Here is a 19,852-nt window from a genome sequence, read left to right on the forward strand (position 1 = left end):
TCTGTACCTGTCACAGAAGTTGGAAGGGTGTTAGACTTCTTCAGCTGCTCCCTTCGTTCTAGTCTTGACACAGCCGTCTCGATTTTCTTCTCCCCTTCCTGAGGTGTAGGTTTCTGCAGTGCGCTCGTTTTGCTGCTGCTGCTGCTTTTATTGTCTGATTGATTACTCACAGCAGCCTAGAACAGAGGAAAATGGTAAATGAGAAACAATCTGTCACAAGGCAGCCACAAGTAAGAGGTGTTGCACTTGATGCTTTCATTCATTGCTTGTCCTTTCCTCTGCTTTCCTTTCAGGCAAAGAATCCAAACACTCCGATACTTCTAAAAGTAACGGTTATTAAAGCTTGTGAGAGAAAGCAGCAGAATTAATTCTTGCAGTTTGTCACTTCAGTCAAAATATTGAACAGGATGAACCACCCTACCTGTTACACAGAGCACAGAGGAACAGGGCGACTTCACACCTACTGCTGTTTTCTTCTACCAATTATGTTCATCTCTGACTATGGATCTGTCTGTGAGAAACGTAGCTCTCATCACAGACATTAAAACATACAGTTATCCACACAGCTTCCCTTTTTACCATCCACAGTATCTAGATACAGCATCACTGCTTGTATAGCCTGTTTTAAGCACCTGAAAGTTTTGCATGACAGTTCATTTCTTTCATTCATCCGTCTGGTATCCAAGTATTACAAGTACTGCAGTACTCAAGCCTTGAAAGAAACATGTTCCATGCCATTTTTCTGCTGCACCAGCTGTACAGTGGGCAGGCTTATGATTACCATTAACTTTGATGTTAAGGCACCAGAGTTTATGCTATGATTGTCATGAGATGTTGCACATTACTTTCTACTGGAGTTCTGCAAAAGGGAACTCCAGCCCTTAAGGCTGCTATTTACTCACTGTCATCTTCGTTTTTATGAAGTCTTACAAACCAACCACGCATGGAAATACTTCACATAATAACAACTAGCTAATACTTCTAATGGTATCTGGTATTTCTAATGATACCTACATTTTCTTTAGCCAGCTTCTCTGCTTGCTTTGCCTCTCTGGCTTGTCTCCTCTCTTCCCTAGTAGCTTGCTGCTCACGAAATCCCTTCTGCTTTTGCAGTGCTAATGTGATCCACAGTGGTTGTGAAGTTTCAACTTTTTCCATCAATTTAGAGCCATCCAAAGAGTGTCTGCTCTGGAGGACTGGTTTTTCTGAAAGGAAACATGAAAATAATTGGTTGAGTAAGGGATTTCCATTGGCTCAAGTAACCAGTACAACTTCCCACCTTGTGAAACTCTGCAGCTAAGCTCATGGACTTCTGTGCCGTTCACAGGCCTTCAGGAACTGTCAGATTCTGAATGAGTTTTTAATGCCTCAAGAATAAAACCTAATTCAACACACTCATACTTCAGCCAAGTTGAAAGTTCTGTAGTCTGATAAATGCGGCCTCTTAATATTTTATTTTATTATTTTAAATTACTTTTATTATTTTATTTTATTATTTCATACTATTTAATATTGCTATATGTTATATATGCTATATGTTAATATATAGCAATATTAAATTGATATTTGAGCATTAGTTGATTTCTCATTCCATGCAGTGATTCAAGAGGAATGAAAGGTGGATGTAACCTTTTCTTCTGCAGCACAAAAGCCTTCTGGATTTTCCAAAGCTATCTGCTATCTCCACTGAACTGGGACAGAGACAGCAGAAACCTGAATTACTCCTTTCTTGCTCTTGTTGCCTTTGGCTATTCCCATAAACAAACCAGGCTTTATTTAAGCAATTACTTGAAAAGCTTCATTGAAACTAGTAGCCAAAGTACCTGTAAGTCTGATACCACATAACTAAATATCTATACTCGTGTTTGCAAAAAGTGTTTGAGGCTAAAAGCATCTCCGACAGCAAGCATCCTGTACAAAATTGGGTCTTGTAGTCAGTATGGAGCTGTGTATGGCACTGAGGGCGCACTGTGAGCAGCACTGTGGGTGCAGAGATTCTCCTGCAGAGCACAGAAACCCTCAAAGGTCCCAGGCCCTGCTCTCCCAGAGCGCAGCTGTGCCTGCAACTAGTTTCCAAAATCCTCATTTAAAAGTGAAAGGAAAAAGTCTATCTGTTCACAGAAACTGTAAGTAGCAGTTCGCTGAGATACAGTTTTAGAAGTCTTGATGCTTACAGAAGACAAGAATGGGGAAAAAAAGGGATTTCCCAAATAACTGCTGGATTCTTGGCCTCACTCCTCTGAGTGACCTCACGCTGACAAGGTACTTTTTCCATTCCTACTGAGCAGTATTTCAGGACCCAGGGACTTTCAACCTTCCTCTGAAGAGCCACTATGGCCACTGTCAGTACTCGTGCTACTGAAGAGTGCTGCTGAAATGCAGACTCATGCCCTGCTGTAGGTTGGTAGAGAATACGCCCAGGTCAGGTACTACAACGGCAGCTAGATCCTATTTCCTTTCTTAAGATCTCCTTAAGCTAAATACTATTCACCCCAGAATAGATACAATATGATGCAAATTATAAAACTGACTCCCGCCACTTTGATGGCACCATTACACAGAAAACACAAGTCCATGTCTGCCTTACTAGGTAACACCTCTATCAAGGAAAACTCACTTCAGTCACCTCCTTGAAATTCACTTTCTGAAGCAGGACACGCTGGCTGCATTGAGTTTGTATGTATCTGAATTAAGCTGTGGGGTTAGGAAGTCTCATTCTGTCAGACAACCCTATGCAAAGCAGTAGCACTCCACACATAATATGACAGGTAAAAATTATAGCTTAAGACCAGATTTCTTCCTCTGGACTTCAGGATCTCCTTTTGGAATTGCAGGCAATCGCTAAATGACTTTTTTTTTTAAGCACATACCTTTCTTCAATGGCTCAGGCTTTTTGTCATTTTTTTCTCTCCAGGGAATACTCAGAGATGGGAAAAATGACTTCTTCTCTCTGATTTCTTCCTCTTCATTTTTGCTCTCGTTCAGTGCCACAGGAGGCACTGCTCTGTCATCTTTTCTCCAGCCCCCGTCCGATTCAGCCTTAACAAACCTCTGCCCCAGCGTATCAGCCAGGTGTGATCGGTTCATTTTCGAGAGAGGAGATGATGGAGGTGTCTGGCTGGCAGGCTTCGGAGCTAAAGCAGGTTTCTGTGGGAACAGCGATTTGCACGCTTGTTTCTCACGAGGAGGTAAAGCACTCTGGCTGGGGGGTGGCAGTGGTGCGCCCACTGGTTGTGAAATCTCCAACACGATAACTGAAGAATCTTTTGAGTCTTTTAAACTGCCGTGGACATTCGCTCTCCCTGTGCCAGGGGATGTACTCTCTTGTGGAGCAAAAACAGCTGATTCCTTTTCACCTTCTGTTGTGAGTAGCGGGTCAGGCACACCATCAAAACTGTCTCCTGCACTGTACCTTTTCTTTTTCCTCTGCTCCACCTGTTGATCATAATGGAAACGTAAAGAATAGTTTGTCCTCCGTAACTTTATCCCAAAGGGAGAAACGTTCTCTTCTCCATTTGGTGCTGGTTTATCTGGTTTTTTTGTGCTGTTACTCTGCTGATTTTCCAGAGCACCTGGAAGTTCGGGTTGGGGTAACTCTTTACCTGGAGAACGGGGAAAACTCGGAACAAGGAAAGACGGAAGATCTTTTGCAAATTTACAACCTTCTGTGTTGTCTGTAATTTCACTGTGGGTTTCTATTTTCTCTTTAGCCATTTCAGATAAGTTATCCTTAAATGTGGATACTGCATCCTCATTTGCATCAGTGGACAAGCCAATGTTTCTTCCCACAGCCACTTTTTCATTGCCTTTTGCTGCACTTATATTCTCAGTGCCTGAATTGGTTTTGGAAGCTTCTGAAAATTTCTGCCACGCTGGTGTTATTGAGAACTTTGCATTTGCAGATAGGGTTTTCCTCAAGTTACCATGAGGAGAACCTCGTCCCCGGGGCGTCCAGTCATCACTGTGTCTGCAGACATTTACTCTGTCTTTCTCATTGTATTTGCCATTTTCCTTATTCTTTAAGATTCTAGAACGGATAGAGGCCCACTCAGCTAACGTGGCCTGGTCCAACGCCTCTTGTGTGTATTTCATTTTACTGCTGCTGGGTTTGGGACCAGGAGATTTTTTCTGGGCTTTCTCCGGTGAAGGAATATCCACATTTTTTTTCTCTTCTGTTAAGCCAAGCAATGATTTACAAGCTGTGTCCTTTATCTGGTTCAAGTTAACTGCTGTGCCACACAGCTGTGCTCCAGTAACCAGAATGGCTGTATGGGGAACACACACAGATGATGGGAGCGTATGAGAGCCCTTGCTGGAGGCGTGCATCCTGCTGTCCTTGACGGATGGAGAAGAGAGTCCTGCTCCTTTAGCAGGCATGACTGGACTCAGATTTACTTTCTGAAATATGATCTGTTTATCTCCAGAAGACACTTGAAATGTGAAGGGTCTGGATGCAGTTTGTCTTTCATCCACCTCCTGCCACCTAAGTTCTTCCCCAATTCGCTGTTGCTCTTGAGCATCAACTTCTCTCTTCAGTTTCTGGGACAGGATTTCTTCTGTTGTTTTATTGCCTTTTTCAGGCTGTTTGATTTTTTGGGGTCTTGGTCTCTCCTGGAGCTTGTCATTTGCTGGATTCCTATCAGCCCCCCCAGACCACAGCTCATTCTTGTCATTTTGCTGCTCCAAGGATTTTTCCTGTTGCTTCCGATGAAGATTTTGCCCTTCTGTGTCTATTTTCTGCTCTTCCAGTTTGTTCCACTCTTGTTCCTTTTGCTGTTTCAGTTCATCTTGTTGCACAATGTCTGTACTTTCCAAGTGCATTTGTTTGGTGAGTTTATGTTTTCTTGGTTCTTCCTGCTTCTGTTTCTTCTCCGGTAGCTGCTGGGGTTGGTCTTCCTCTGTCTTTTCTCTTTCCTTCAAATGCTGCATTTCTTCCTCATCTTTCTTCTGTTGGCTGGGGCCCTCAACCTCTTTCTCTTGCTTCAGTTTTATTTCAGCTTCTGGAAGCTCTTCCTCTTCTAGCTCTTGTCTCTGTTTTTCTTCCTTATTTTGTTCCACTAGTTCTTTTTGTTCCTCCAGCTGATTTCTTTCCTCTTCCTCCTGACACCATTTCTCAGTCTCGTGTTGCCTCAGTTCTTCCAGCTCTAGCCTCTCCTGCTCCTCCAGCTCATTTCTCTGTTGCTCCTCCAGCTCCTTGTGCTTTTGCTCTTCCCATTCCTGGTGTTTTTGCTCCTCTAGCTCTTGCCTCTTCTGCTTCTCCAGTTCCCAGTGCTTCCGTTCCTCCAGCTTCTGTCTCTGTTGTTCCTGTTCCTGGCATTTCTGCTCCTCCAACTCTTGTCTTTGTTGCTCCTCCTGTTCCCAGTGCTGCTGCAGCTCTTGTCTGTGTTCCTGACGCTTCTGTTCCTCCAGCTCCTGTCTCTGCTGTTCATCCCACACCCAGTGCTTCTGTTCCTCCAGCTTCTCTCTCTCTTGTTTTTCCCATTCCTGGTGCTTCTGTTCTTCCAGTTCCTGTCTCTGTTGCTCGTCCTGTTCCTCAGACTTCTGCTGCTCCAGCTCCGGTCCCTGTTGTTCCTCCAACTCCCTCTGCCTCTGCTCTTCCAGTTCCTGGCATGTCTGGTTCTCCAGCTCTTGCTTCTTCTCTGCCTCCAGCAGTCTTCTCTCCTCTTCCTGGCAGATTTGCACTTCAATTTTCAAAGATATCTCTCCTTTGAGGAGATACTGACTACTCTCTTTTTCACTGTCCCTTCTCTCTTGCTCTTTTTGCATCTGCTCCTCCAGCTCTTGGCACCTTTGTTCTTCCAGTTCTCTTTGTTCTTCCATTTCTACAATCTGCCTTATCTTTTCGGCTTCAAGGATCCCCCAGTGATCTTCAATTCTTTTCTCCTCTGCCAGCTGCAGCTGCTTTGGCTCATCTCTGTTCTGGATTAGCTTGTCTGCAGTGACGTGTCCATTATAACCTGGGTATCTGTCTACAAACAGCTCAGTCTCTAGATCCTCTGGCTCAAATTCTGTTATCGTTAAGCTTTGTGATCCCTAAAATAGGGAGACAAGTATGGAGTTAGTTAACATTGCCTACTGACTTGTTGTTCTTTACAGTGAAAAAAAAGAAAGACAATGACTCAGATCTCGAACCAACACATCTCAATTTATAGTTAATTTCTTCACAAATACCATTCCTCTTACCTGTACAGATGATAGCCTTTGTAAGAAAGAAAGTATCTCAACAGTACAATGTTAATTTAACGGTCGTTATTAGAAGTACGAGTTAATCCAGGCTGAGATCTGCCATTTCAGAAGGCTGAGGAATATGAAGTTTCATACTCTGTTCTATTACTTAGAACTCTGTTCATAAAGCTTGAAATAATTAGCACCTGCCTCGGGGCATTTGTTTTGCCAGCTCTTTTGTGATAAATCTACCTGTTAACATAAAGGAGCACTACAATGCTAATCAGGAAAGAACAGTGCTCAGGGAAACAGAATTTGGCTGCTTTTCTCAAAGCCTGACCACAGTGACTGAGTCTCTGGTTCTAAGGGCTGCCCAGCAATGCTATGCTGTTCCAAGGCACATGTTAACTACTGCCTGGTTCTGTGTGTTTGCCCTGCAGCACTGGCAGGTAGGTGCAATGCCTACAATAAACAGAAGACCGATCTTTTTCACAGCTTACTTCTTATCTCTGTAATGAAGATGAGCTGCACCTGAACAGTGCTGCCCAGCACTTTCCACGAGGAAAACAGATTGGTTAATGCCCTGCCCAGCTCTTATCTGTACAGTTGTTATTTGGCTCCAGTTAAGCAAAAACAAACTAAATGCTTAAATTTAATTTCTTCATCGCAAGAGTGGATAAGAAGGATCAGTGGCCTCTCCTATATGTTGTACTAGTTGAATAGCCCCATTTATAAATGCTGATAAGATGTCAGGATAAAAAACAGAGTAACCATGCAGTAAGCGTATTAGAGCTAGGATTTGTTAAGTCGCTCTCGAAGTTGTAGGAAGAGCTGCATTACTCATGTCTTATTCTTTCCTGTAAGACAATGATGTCAGCACTGTCAGAACCTGCACTATTTTCCAGATGCTGCAGACCATTATGTCCTAATGTTTATTATTAGCTTTTTAACTAGATTAGCTAGAATCAGAAAGTTCTCTTGAGTCTAGAATCCTAGTGGGAGCGCCTCAGATTTAAATAGCATTTGTTTCAGCTAGCAATATTAAAACTTCATTGCACCTTATCTCCAGGTAGGGTTTCATCTTTAGGTCTTGATTCCAAAACAAAATAAAGCAATCATCTATTTTGTTTTGGCCTGAAGACACGAGATTTATCCAAGAAGCTTTCACTAGCTGTCTCTAATTAATATTAATTACATCTTAAAGGCAGTCCTCTGCTACAACTGGTGCGCTCAGGTACGCCTATTTTGTACACAGCTTCAAAAGCAACCTCCTCCTCTCGTTATTTCACTGAAGGTTCAATACCTTTGTTAATCTCTTGTGCTTTCTGGACATCCTCTGCTTTTTTGGCTTTACGGACAGCTTGTGTTTAGCTGCACTGTTGTCTAGACGAGCAACAGCCTGGGGAACTGCATCCAGATTGATTGTTTCAATTGTGCCGGAACAGGAAAATTGTCTTTTTGGCCGAGATGACTTGACTGGAGTTACCTGTTTGTATCACAAATACAAGAAGCCTCTATTAAGCTGCTCACCCAATTTAAAATCAAACAAACATACATACAACAAAACTTGGCAGTTTTGAATTCAAAGGAACTATTAGCTTATAACTATTTGTTATCTCAAGCCCTATTTTTCCACTACAGAAATTATGAGCTCTGTACAGCTGTAACATTTTCCTGTTTCCAGAACCACACACATTTTCCTATCTTTTACATAAAAATTACTCGTTCTATCTGACTTTTTTCCACAAAAAATGTCAGCTCTGCTCCGAAGCTGTTGGGAACAACAAGGACAAAGGCAGAGCTTTCACCAGCCTCCCTCAGGACATTTTGAAGTTTGCCTACTGAAAAACATGTGCATCTTTAAATATTTTATATGACGCACTTCAGGAAGAGGAAATCAGAATGAGTTATCTAAGCTTTATGATAGAGCAGCTACAGAGCGGTACTGTCTGTGTGGGAGATGACTAAGCTGTGGGGTCTCAGACAGAGCCTGCAGACAAGCCTCCCTCCACACAGCCATGCGGAGATGTCCAAGGTAGCACCAAGCAACAACAAAAAATGAAGCATAAGAATACTGGCTTTGGTGCTTTTCCTGATGCACTTCAAATGTTTTGGTTCAGAAACTGCAAATACAAGAAAGTAATTTAGTGAGACAAGGGGCATGAGTACAGTGGAACTGCGTGTCTACACGTGTAAGACTGAGCCTGGAACCACAGCCTCTCCTGTAAAACACTGAGCTATCATCCTGAGACCTGTGTTTGGCACAACCCCAGTGAAAAAAAGAAGACAGAAAAAAAGGGAGAAAACATTTTCTGTAAGGAAACAAAGTCACACACATTGTTTTCAACATCCCTGCAGTTTTCTGAGGTTAAACATATGCTAATTATGGAACCAATTACTTAAAGCTGATGGAACATTTTACATACGCTTATTGAATCACATGCAGACATAACAAAGCAGTAGAAGTACTTAGGAAAATCATGGCTCTGTGACTAATACTTCAAAAGCAGGAATGTTGTAGGACCAGCAGAGACTGAGTTCTGCTGTTCCCTGCAATCAACTCTCACTACAGAACCAGATTTCACAATCTTAGTGATTGCTGACTTACTATCCCCAAAACCGTGCAATGTTCACAAGATCTTGGATGACGACCATGAAACAAAGCAACGTACATTAAAACAAAAACCAAATGTTAGGCTTTCGTTACCTTTTCTTCCATCTGTCCTGTTCCAGGCAAATTCATTGGTCTCAACAGATCTGGAGTGTCAGCTGACTAGAAAACAAGATTAGCACAGCTGGATATTAAAACATACAGAATCTAATAAATATGGTTCAACGAACTTGTGAAATCATGCAGTTATAGTAGATTCTGTTTTCTCAAGTCTTATTTCCTGTCACTGCAGGACTGCTGGATAAACAGTTCTTGGTTCTAAATACTATCATTTTCTCATTGCTCCTTAATTTTCTCCTGCTCTAGGCCCAGTGAAAACTAAGAACCTGGTCTGTGCCCAGCCAGGCATCAGTTCTGCTGCACAGAGCTGCAGCTCAAGATTCTCAGTGACTTCCATTCTTCACAGAGTGACCTGAGCCTACCAGAGCTCCATAGCTACTGTCCTGCTTGAAGCCAGCTCACACAAGGGGATTCTAAATGCATCCAGAAACATTTTTTAATTGTTATATCACAGTATTACGTCATCACTAAATGAATGTTTGGATCCCATTACACCAAGTGCACATGAAAAAGTACAGTTCTTCCTTCTGAACAGATTAATAGTACAAAGCATAAAAATATAGCTTAAATATAAGTCTTGCCATCGATCCAATTTAGGAAAATCAGAAGTCAAAAGCCAGCATAGGAAGCTTGAAGCACTACAGTGCTACATGGTCCCAGCCACCAGCTCCCCCAGACCCACACAGATAAGCACATGGAGCTGCTACAAGACCACCAGAAGAGACTGGAACTGAAACCAAGCAGGGTGCCATGCAGCAGAAGTCTCTGATAAAGCAGGCAGCAAGCAGTGCTCAGCAGGATAAAGCAAAGTGCTGAGCACTCTGGAAACTCAGCATTGACTTATAGGTATCTACCTATGTACTTTGAACCACGATTTCCTGGGAATACCAACGTTCACTCCTTCTGTGTTATAAGAAAACTATGCAAAGCAGCATTAATTCTGCTTTCAGAGCATAGTATTTGAGAGGCCTGAACCTCTCTCTCTCTCTATTACACAAGGGTACTCCCTGTGATTTTTTTTGTGATTCTTTCTTCTTTCCAGCTGGAGGTCACCAGGTGATGTTCTGGTCTCTCGAAGCACAGAAATCATCTGCAGAGAATATATGGCGGTATGGGAGTCTTCTCCCAGTACCAGGCTATGTAGCCAAAACCTGCCACTGTCCCGCTGTGCTTTGAGGCACGAAGGATGCTCTTAGCTGATTCCTTCACAAGGGATTATTTGTGAAGCAGAAGAAACATACCTCACTTCTCCTGTGTTTCTGGTCTTCCAGACTGCTAATGGGTAGGTGTGAGTGTGCAGTTCCTACCCAAGTGCCTAGCTCCCTGACAACTCCAACTACTGCCACGAAGGAAGCAGTAACAGAGAGCTATGCTGCCTCTTGAGACGAATGAAGACTGGGCCACCTCAGCCATGAGTCTCTCTCCTGTAAATCTGGCTGAACATAGGCATGACCTGCAGAGGACATTCATTGCATTTCACATAGCCAGTGCTGGCTTCAGCACCCATGAGCAGAGGCTCACGCCCTGGTTCCCCTCCAGGATTTTATCAGCTGCATGTACATGGTGGGGTTGCTGTGTACCTTCCACAGGGGTACCCTGGCACAATGTCAGCCTTCTTCAGGCAGGGAAGACTGCCTCTTTGTCCCCCACGTTCACTTCAGCCATTACAGCAACTTCAAGAACGAGCCTCGCAGCAGAGAATTTCCAGAGAGCTTCCATCCCTCGCTGTGTTTCTTCAGTGTCAGAACAAGTCCCTTCTAGATACCCGCATCCTGCAGTTCCTGGTATCAAAGTCTCTGTAGAGAACCTGAATCATCATTTGAATAATATTGCACATTTGGGTTTATAAACCATTCTCAAATGTTCCACCACCTCGTATGTCTTCAATTCCTGTCTGTGAGGAATATGGGTATCACGGATCTTGGGGATTTAGTCTCCATACCTCTCTCATTTTGCAATGATTTTCAGTTTTGCCAAAGATGCCGCACACAACTTTCTGTGCTGGGAAAACCATATTTCAAGACATATTCTGTTGCAGTTAAAAATCCAGTCTGCTGGCTACCCTGTGAGTAACACATGCTTTGCTGGAGGTTCAGAGCAGACGCTCAGATTGGCAAGACTCTGGGACCTAACTCAGGAAGCCAAGAGCACACACTTCTCACCAGTCCAAGATGCATGAGCTGTGCAATCCCACCCACATACAGCAGCCACTGAGCCTGGCTCTGCCTCACTGGAGACATCTGTTATGCCCTGGTGAACTTTACTGGTTTATTATCACTATAAAGCCATGAAAACGTCAATTTGAAGTGCTTACTTTATTACCACTCTCTGAGAGCACCGTGTCCTGTTGAGAGTCAATCTCCATGAGGCTACCAAGAAATGCATCCTCTTCTACACTAGCATTTGCCTCCCCCATTGTCCTCCCAGAAATTGTCATTTGCGGAGGCTGCCCAAATTTTATATTCTTGGCCAACTGTTGCTGAAAAACAAAAAGAGGGAGGGGAAAAAAAAGTGTATTTAGATTATGAGCAAAACAAGCCAAATCTCCCACATGTGCCCCTTCTCCACATGGAAGCAGCACAGAAATACTCAGGACAACTTCTGGCTCCAGACCATCTTGAGGCTCATGCTGCTGCAGTATGGTGGCCCCTCCCTCTCTATTCGCCCCCACAGAGTGACCAAGAACAGGAATTCACTGCCTAAGTTCTGGTTTGGGGTGATCAGCTTCAGTTTTCATCAGTGCTGCAAATTTATTGTGAATTTTGTGAATTTTGCAACTTTCCATCTATTTTCATAATCTATGTCCTAGATTAAGACTGCTTATAAAGCTATTTAATTACCAAGACTTACCATCACAAAGAAATGATAATATCACGACCCAAATGTACCCCCAAGGAATTCAAACTGCCCAGTTTCTGGTTCCTACATGGATCCCAATACAAGTTTCACTGAGAAATACAGAAGCTTACAGTAGGTATCACATAGAACAAGAGTGTATCTTTTTCTATACCACAGAATCATGAACATGGCTCAGGTGAACAGCTGGCAAGGGAAGGAATCCTGTAATAGCACTGGGTAGACCTCTAAAAGGATTCAAGTCAGATCAGCCCTCCTTTCAGCGTTGCTCAGTGGACAACATTCTCGCCTAAGTTTACCTATACCAACTGCAAAACATTATCTAATAGTTTCTAATAGTTTGATACAGAAATCTGGTAAAAATACACACAGGGACTCCACATGATCAAGTGATTAAATTAGAACAGTGTATGCCCATGTGAATTTTGACAGAAAATAATGCAATTCATCAAGTAGAGCATGTTGAAATAGCGGGTAGTTTTGAATGGCAGAGGTTTATTTCCACCCAGATTACTGTTAGTGCACCTACTGTCTAACAGCAAGGGTTCCACAAAATCCTTCCAGATTTCTGTGTTACAAATACAGCTCTCTGACTTGAAATGTTACAGGTGTCCGCTGTGCAAGTGGGAGTCAGAGAGAACAAACACACTGAAGGCTGTAGTTGTGCTTGAACACACATACAGGTGGTGCAAACTGTTTTGGTGGAAGGGAGGTCTGTTACTCTTTCCATCTTCTGATCAAGTTCTTGATCTAACGTGAGTGCAGCATACAGTGGGAGCTGTGTGTCAATGAAGCTATTGTGCTGACTGGGTTTAACTTTATAAAGAACAGGTTTTTTAATAGCCATTGAGGATGCAATGGAAGAACATGTACATGTACATATAAAGGTCTGAAATTATGTTTTCCAGGTATTTCCAGAAAATAGGATAACCCCAATATTTCTGGACTACACACAGATTTTTAAATTACTTTGACTTGTAAAGATTTTTACACTCAGACATGCATGAGTTTAAAGATATAAAAAAAAATGTAATAGCCCTCACATTACTTATAGGATAAAAGGCTCTTTTTGTAATTATTTACTTAAAAAAAAAATAGCTTAAATAAACTTCATTAACAGTTTTCCGTGGCCTATTGCTTTCAGTGCACACTCATCTACAAAACCAATGCTGAATACTATACATCTAAATCTCAAACAGCTTATTGGTACCACTAAGCCAATCTATTCTGGTTGCTTTCACAAAACAACATAAAATCTGTTCCTTACTCTTTTCTGAAAACGTGCATATACTCTAGCTGAACTGCAGCTATCTTCTTACAAATTCATACAAATACATTCTCTACCTGGTCAATCAGAAGAACCCCAAAACTGCACCATCCCCGAATGAAAAGGTAAGATCCACAGGTTTGACTTGGAAGAACACATTCAGGTAGAGCAACCCAGAGATGGAGAGATACATTTATTTAAGCTTCAAGTGCGCTGAAAAGAGACCATATTCCCTGAAAAGAAGCGTCTGCTTTGCATTTCTTAAACGTTTGTCTTAGACAAATATTTCAGGACACATCTATAAACCCCGTGCTGACAGCACGTGGGCGACAGTTGCCTAAGGAGGATTATTTGCAATTCCAGTCATTAGAAATTGCAGGCGTGACATTTTGCTGTTCTGTTCCACGATTGTGCAGTCACGCACAGGATGCTTAAATACCCTGCAGAAATATCCACAGATGAATGCTGCTCTCAGTTAAATGCACCTGGTCTCTTTTGGTTTGTGCAAAAAGGCTTTTAATTCAGCAGTCAGAAATTACCATCCTGCACCAAAGTCTCATTGTCAGCTAGAAACAGCTGAACATCTCCTGCCTGTACCTTCCGCTTCCACTCTTACCATCTCCAGCACAGTTTCTTCATCCCTCAGTTTGCAGACAGGTATTTTGCACAGACATTACAAAACATGCTAGGCAACGAACTGCTACCACACTTGACCATGAAACAACGGCCAATGGGCCCACACACGGGAGCTTCTGAATCGGACCACTAATCTGGAGCATGGGCTCCAGCCGCAGCTGACCTCACGCCCACATTTTCTGTGATTCAAGTGGTGCATAAGCGTGTCTGTTCACACTCAAAGCAGGTGGCTCTGAGCAAGGTGTCATTCAGCATGGGGCAAAGCTGTGCTTGGGAAGTCACAGCTGCCTCCACCTCACCTCTTCAGGAGCAGGAACCAAGCACGCTGGGGCTGCTCCCTACCTAGGGGATCTGCACCCCCATCTCTTCTTGCTCAACTGTGCCCACCAGCTGGCTTCAATGGAAGGATGTGGCCTTGGCCCTGTGACTTCACTCTGCCCTTACATGCTGCAAGGTACAGGAGGTGTACACAACATGGTTGTGTACAGTACAGTACTTACCAAAACACAACCTTGGGGTCACAATCCCACTGCTTTATTTAAGATATCCTGTACTGCAGTTGTAAATCATGCATTTAGTTAACAAAACCAAAGAAATATTGAAAATTTAGAAAAAGGTTTATACTTCTGCACTCATTCCATCTTTAAAATCTTCCATGACACAGATCCACCTTTACTTCATGTAAAATAGTTTGCTAGAACACGATACTATTGAACTGACATCTTTACTCCAGCTTAACATTAATAGCTTCAAAAATAAAACTCCAAAGTGAAATTGCTCTGCATTACTTGGCACCTGTGGTGAATTAAAAAGCTTCAACTTTCAAAGCATTCTTTGTGTTCGCATAGGAAATGCCACAGAACAAACCTTCCATATTAACCAGCAGTGAGCCCAGATGAACATCTCCTGCACAGGATGCACACCTCCTCTTTCACTCCAATTTGGCTCTTCCTCTGTGTACATGCCTGCCTGCCTGCATGCATGTTGGATTCAGCCCCCTGAAACCACACCGTTCTTATGGCTCTGTGTCTGGAGTGAATCCAACCCGGATCCACGGAGCTACTTTCTCTGTTCAGTTTTAAAAAATTAAAATACAGAGCACTACTCTGGCTGATCCTCTGTAAACAACTCTCAGAAGAACCGCTGGTAATACTTTGTCTTCAACTCAAATGCCTATTTTTCATGCCTGCTTGCCCACCTATATAAATAAATTACACTTTCTAGTCATATGTTACTGTGAAATTACTAGTTCATCAATAATACATGCCCTAAGAACAGCCTTAACACTGAAATCCCACTTGGCCCTGCAAAATTTCTCACAATGATCAAAAAAATCAAACAACTCAAGAGCGTATAAGAACAGGGTGAGCCCACACTACGAATACCATCATAAACACTCCTAGGATTTGTGGCGTCTGAGCACTCTTGGAGTTAACAGCAACTTGGAACCTTTTCTAAATATTTAATTGCTTTATGAGCTTTTATAAATAGAAAGAAGGAAGAGAGAGAGTAAGGGGATGTGTCCAAGAAATGCTAGAATGATTCGGAAAAAGCAATAAATCCAGTTCATAAAGTAGAAATTGTCAAATGTAAAGAAAAAAATTAGGATGCACTGGGACTAGAAACTATTGGCAGTAAAGAAGTGATCTGAGAAAATATAAAGCTGGACGATCATTTAGTGAAAACTCACTCCCAGTTCTATAAAAAGAAGAGCATCAAGTTAAAAGATAATAGCTCTGAGGTTTAACAAACAGCTCTACAGCCTTGCTGAGGTCTGGACAACAGCAAATACAAAGAGCAATGAGGAACAGGTTGGACGAATACACATGTGCAGTGCAGAGCAGGGGAAGCCCTGGCTTGATCATTAGCTATGGTATGTTAATGACTAAAAGAAATGGGTTCCAAAACTGATCAGTCTGACAGCAACAAGAGAAGTATTACCAGGACATTCATCAGTACAAAGCCAGTGAAATCTGAATTTAAAATTTGTTTCCTTAGAATTTGATCAAGAAGCCTAGATCTCCAAAACATGTTTTTATCATAATGAATCACTGTAATAAGTGATGAATTACCATGGATGGTATGTTTGTTTAAAAACCATACACCCACATAAACTGAAAACATTTACCCAGAAGTTCCTAGATGCAGTAAGCTCTAAGACATACTCAACCTTTAATATTTCTTGCAGCTTACTGCCACTGCCTGAGGGGTGTCAGAGATATATTCAGTGAAGGCAAGAGGCAGTGAACAAGCTGTCCTCCAGCCTGCAGGGGTAGAGCAGTGCCACACGTTGGTATACTCACAGCAAAGGGGAGACAGTGGTATAGGTGCACCAAGATACTAACACTGAAAACAGGTTTCCACTTAACTTACTAAGCTTTCCATCTTTTGCCCTTTTGTTAACCTTTTCTGGCAAATATCATCAGTGAGATCTACAATCACAGCTGCAAAATAGGAAGAGATTGATCTGACATACTTTCAAGAAAGGATAAAAAAAACCCACCAGCCTATGAAAGGTAAGCCTATAAAGATATGCTTCCAGAGTCTCTTTCTGGCTTGTTCTGATACAGTGCTGGATTTAGGCTTTAAACACTCCTTAGTTCTCATTCAGAGTGTTGCATAAGTAAAGCACCAGACCCTGATTAATTAAATGAGTTCAGCATTAAGAGTACCAAGAGTCTCTTGGTGGAAGCAGGTTAAGGCTAGACTTTCACACTTGATCTTAAAAACTAGGTAATGATAAATCTTGGCAGATCCAAAGGACAAAGAAATGACTGCTTTTACAATAATAGATGGCTTGAACCAGCACAAAAATAGCAGCTACGGGATACACAAAGCCTACCTGAAGTTAACAAGAAGTCATGCTTTTCTCAGCTCAAATTCTAGCACACACTGAAACCTCAAAACATGACCAAATCCATTTACGGAAGGCCTGATAAGATAAATGCTGCTAATCTGAAAATCAGTAAAAATAAATGAGAGCTATACCAGAAAGAACTAGTTTACCTTGAACATACAACCAAAAAAAAGAACTTCTACAATAAGAAACTGAACCAGCTGCCTCAGTCCTGCATCATTACACAGCTCTTTCTGTGAGTTCATCAATACTTCAAAGGCAGATGAAATGCCACGTGAGAATGGGGAAACACTTCAGTGGTCAGCAGAATGAGATCCAGCATCATCAGTATTAAATTGCTTGTGTCTCTATTCTGATTTCAAAACCCTTTTCATGATATTATTAATCGAGCTTGTCAGCATGTTGTCTTTTTCAACAAAGATTTAAGTTTTGCATGAATGTTTACTGTATCATCACCCAAAATTTCCTGAAAATTGTTAAAATCTGCAAAGGTCTCCACTTGGAGCACAGCAAGTTCAGAGTCAGCACAGGGCTCTGAATTCTAGCAGCACTCCCATACTAAGGAGCATCTTGCCACGCAAACAGAAGCTGGAAATGCTCTAGAAGAGATGACTGACTCCTTGCTCTGCCTTGATCTTGCTCCTGTCAAGTGTTGTAATGGGCTGCTCAGGGAAGTGGTGGAGTTCCCATTCCAGGAAGCATTTAAGAGATATGTGGACATGGCAATAAGGAATACAGCTTAGTGACGGGACTTGGAAGGTCAGGTTGATGGCTGAATTTGATTATCTCAAAAGTATTTTCCAGCCTATATAATTCTACCACTCAAAAAAATGCAGGCATTCCCAGTGGGAGTGAGCTTGCAGAAAGGGATTTCAACACAGATAGAAAGTTCTGATGTTGGAGACAGGTATCAGTGTTTTCTCTGACTGAAAAATCGTGCAGCAAAAAGAAATTACCCTTTTGGAATACTACATCAGAAAAAAAGGAAGGGCTGTGAAGTGAAAACTGCATAAAACCTTCAGAAAGGAATAGTAATCTGAATAACTGGTCAGACCTTGGATCCAATTCTAAGGTCCACCTAACAATGTGCAATGAGATTTTGGCATGATCTTGTCCTAAAACTCAGGGAACAGCTGTGGAAATCATGGCTACAGTAATGGGGACAGTCATGTCCTGGGCAGCAGGTTTTGCAGAGGTAAGAGGTAGCCCCACGTTCATTAATAGGAGCCTTCATTTTGGGTTATGAAAAAATCCATGGTAGCTTTCAAGAATGACTATTTTTATTTGAAGTTTCTCGAGTTACTGTTTGCTTAATGAAGATGGTTGTTAGCAAATACAGTAACTCTTAATTTTGAGCATTTCTCTTTATTTAATCAGTCACAGAATGGCTTGGACTGGAAAGGGCCTTAAAGATCTCAAAGACTAGTTCCAACGCCTCTGCTTTGGAAAGGGTTGTCATCCACTAGATCAGGTTCTGCCTTCCAACCAGGCCTTGAATACTTTCAGGGATGGGCATTCACAATATTAAAGGCAATAATTCTCATGGGAAACTGTAGGGTGTTCGGATACAGAAGGAGCTAAACTTCAAAGAGAAAAGGTATTAAATGAAAAGCTACTGTAGCCAAGACAAGGTCCAACAGGCAAGGAGGGCACAGCTCCCTGCTGAAGTCAGTAGCCTTTGTGTGCAAAAGACACTAAACAATTCTGCAAGTCAGGTCCAACTACCCCACATCTTTGCCCAGAGCCCGTAACCATTTCAAATATGACTTCTAGCCTAGCAAGTAGCATGCATTAAATCTAAATGACACAGGGAAATTTAAGCTGAAAAAACAGCACAGAGAAATTGGAGCTGTCCTAGCATGGTTTTTACTTCAAAGTTTAACTATAGTCAGCATAGTCAATGCCATTCAGATGCTATGTTTGCTGACAGCACTGTACAGGAAAAGAAAAGGAACAATTACATCCTGAAATTTTGGTTGTTATTTCACTCAGCGGAAAAGCTGGACTCCAGGTAGCAGTTTGGAGGTAAAAGAAATCATTGGTATTGTACTAATCATCTACAGGGTAGTGGCACCTACATAGCATTAAAAATTTACCAGCATTGGACAGAACATGCCAGTAATTCTCAGCAATAAACTGATATATGCTCCTGAAGAACAGCTCTTTCAAGGTCCAGATAAGCACAGAGATAAGCATAAGCTTTGAATCTTACAGATATACACAAAAGGTAAAGCAAAAACTTAGGTAGAGCAGAAATGGGATACAATTCTGGAAAGGAAGGGAAAGCAGGTCATGTAAAGCTCTTTCAAAGCAAATGCCCATCTGAATTGGGTATATAATTACCGGTGTACTTCTTACTGTGGAGAGTTGCATGTATCTGCCTTTTGTAAGTACTGCCCAAAGAACAGGGAGAAAAAGATTGCGAAAGAAATGCAGTAAGTACAAAATGATACTGAAATGAGCTTTGCAAAGAATTCTCACTCTGTAGGCCATTTGCTGTCACCTGAGCCCACTTTTTTTTTCCCCCACCACATCTGTAAGCAAGGCATAAGGATCAGGAGACGTCAATCCCATGAGTTCAATTCATATGAATTCCACAAGATGCAGACACCCATGCAGTTTCATGCTTGCAGCATCACCGCTGTACCTTTCAAGACCAACACCCAGACCTCCTGCAAATTATCCAAACTGTTCACACAACTTTTGGCCAGATAATTCACACAGCTGAAAAACAGCCCCCCAGGCCCAGAAAGCAAACCACCTTTATTCACACTTAATACATTCTGGAGCTCCAGAGACCATTTCCCACCACATTTTAAATACTTTTCCCACTTGCAGTTTCTTACCTGAAGAGTTTTGACTTTTCCTAAAACGTTCTCCTGTGACATTGCTTGGATGGCCTGTTCACTCTCTGTTCTCCCATCAGGTATAAAAATGCTGTCATGGGAAAAAGCTCGACTGCCCATAGAATAATGGGAAGACCTGGAAAACAGTTAAAAAGTACAGCAATGAATTTATGAGAGTGTATCTTCATATCATAACTGTGTTGCTGTGTAGATTTCCCCCCCGTCTGTCCTCTATGTGAAAGCTTTGAACATTCTCAGAAGAGAGGTACCCAAATCTGTTAGCAAAAGGCTGATGATTCCTTCTCATACAGTTTCCCTTCTTGGGAGGATGTAAAGTGGGATGTTTTTTAATAGAAATGTTGAAAGGTTAAATCAATTTCCCTTAGAAGCCTCAGATCAAAACGTTACTTTTGGGATACAGAGTAGATGATGATGATGCATACATTACCAGACTGCATGCTTAAAAAGCCTGCTTTCATGCTTAGCCAGAAGTT

The 19,852-nt window shown here is 42.0% G+C and overlaps 1 protein-coding gene across 9 annotated transcripts in view; it reads right to left on the minus strand.

Annotated features, from left to right (window-relative positions):
* Window positions 1-19,852, minus strand: part of CRACD (KIAA1210) — a 111,313-nt gene that overhangs the window by 4,558 nt on the left and 86,903 nt on the right. For 7 of the 9 annotated variants that reach the window (XM_040699009.2, XM_040699012.2, NM_001389400.2 and 4 more), the window contains 7 exons: window positions 19,359-19,494; window positions 11,211-11,375; window positions 8,873-8,938; window positions 7,469-7,651; window positions 2,871-6,033; window positions 1,015-1,205; window positions 8-176 (listed from right to left, as the gene is read on the minus strand). In XM_040699009.2, coding sequence (XP_040554943.1) covers window positions 8-176; window positions 1,015-1,205; window positions 2,871-6,033; window positions 7,469-7,651; window positions 8,873-8,938; window positions 11,211-11,375; window positions 19,359-19,494 — 4,073 coding nt within the window. Of the gene's footprint in view, window positions 1-7; window positions 177-1,014; window positions 1,206-2,870; window positions 6,034-7,468; window positions 7,652-8,872; window positions 8,939-10,476; window positions 10,704-11,210; window positions 11,376-19,358; window positions 19,495-19,852 lie in introns of those variants that run through there. The other 2 variants (XM_040699013.2, XM_040699011.2) reach the window with 2 other exon arrangements.

The sequence above is a fragment of the Gallus gallus genome, chromosome 4, assembly GCF_016699485.2.
Source record: "Gallus gallus isolate bGalGal1 chromosome 4, bGalGal1.mat.broiler.GRCg7b, whole genome shotgun sequence".
NCBI lineage: Eukaryota > Metazoa > Chordata > Aves > Galliformes > Phasianidae > Gallus > Gallus gallus.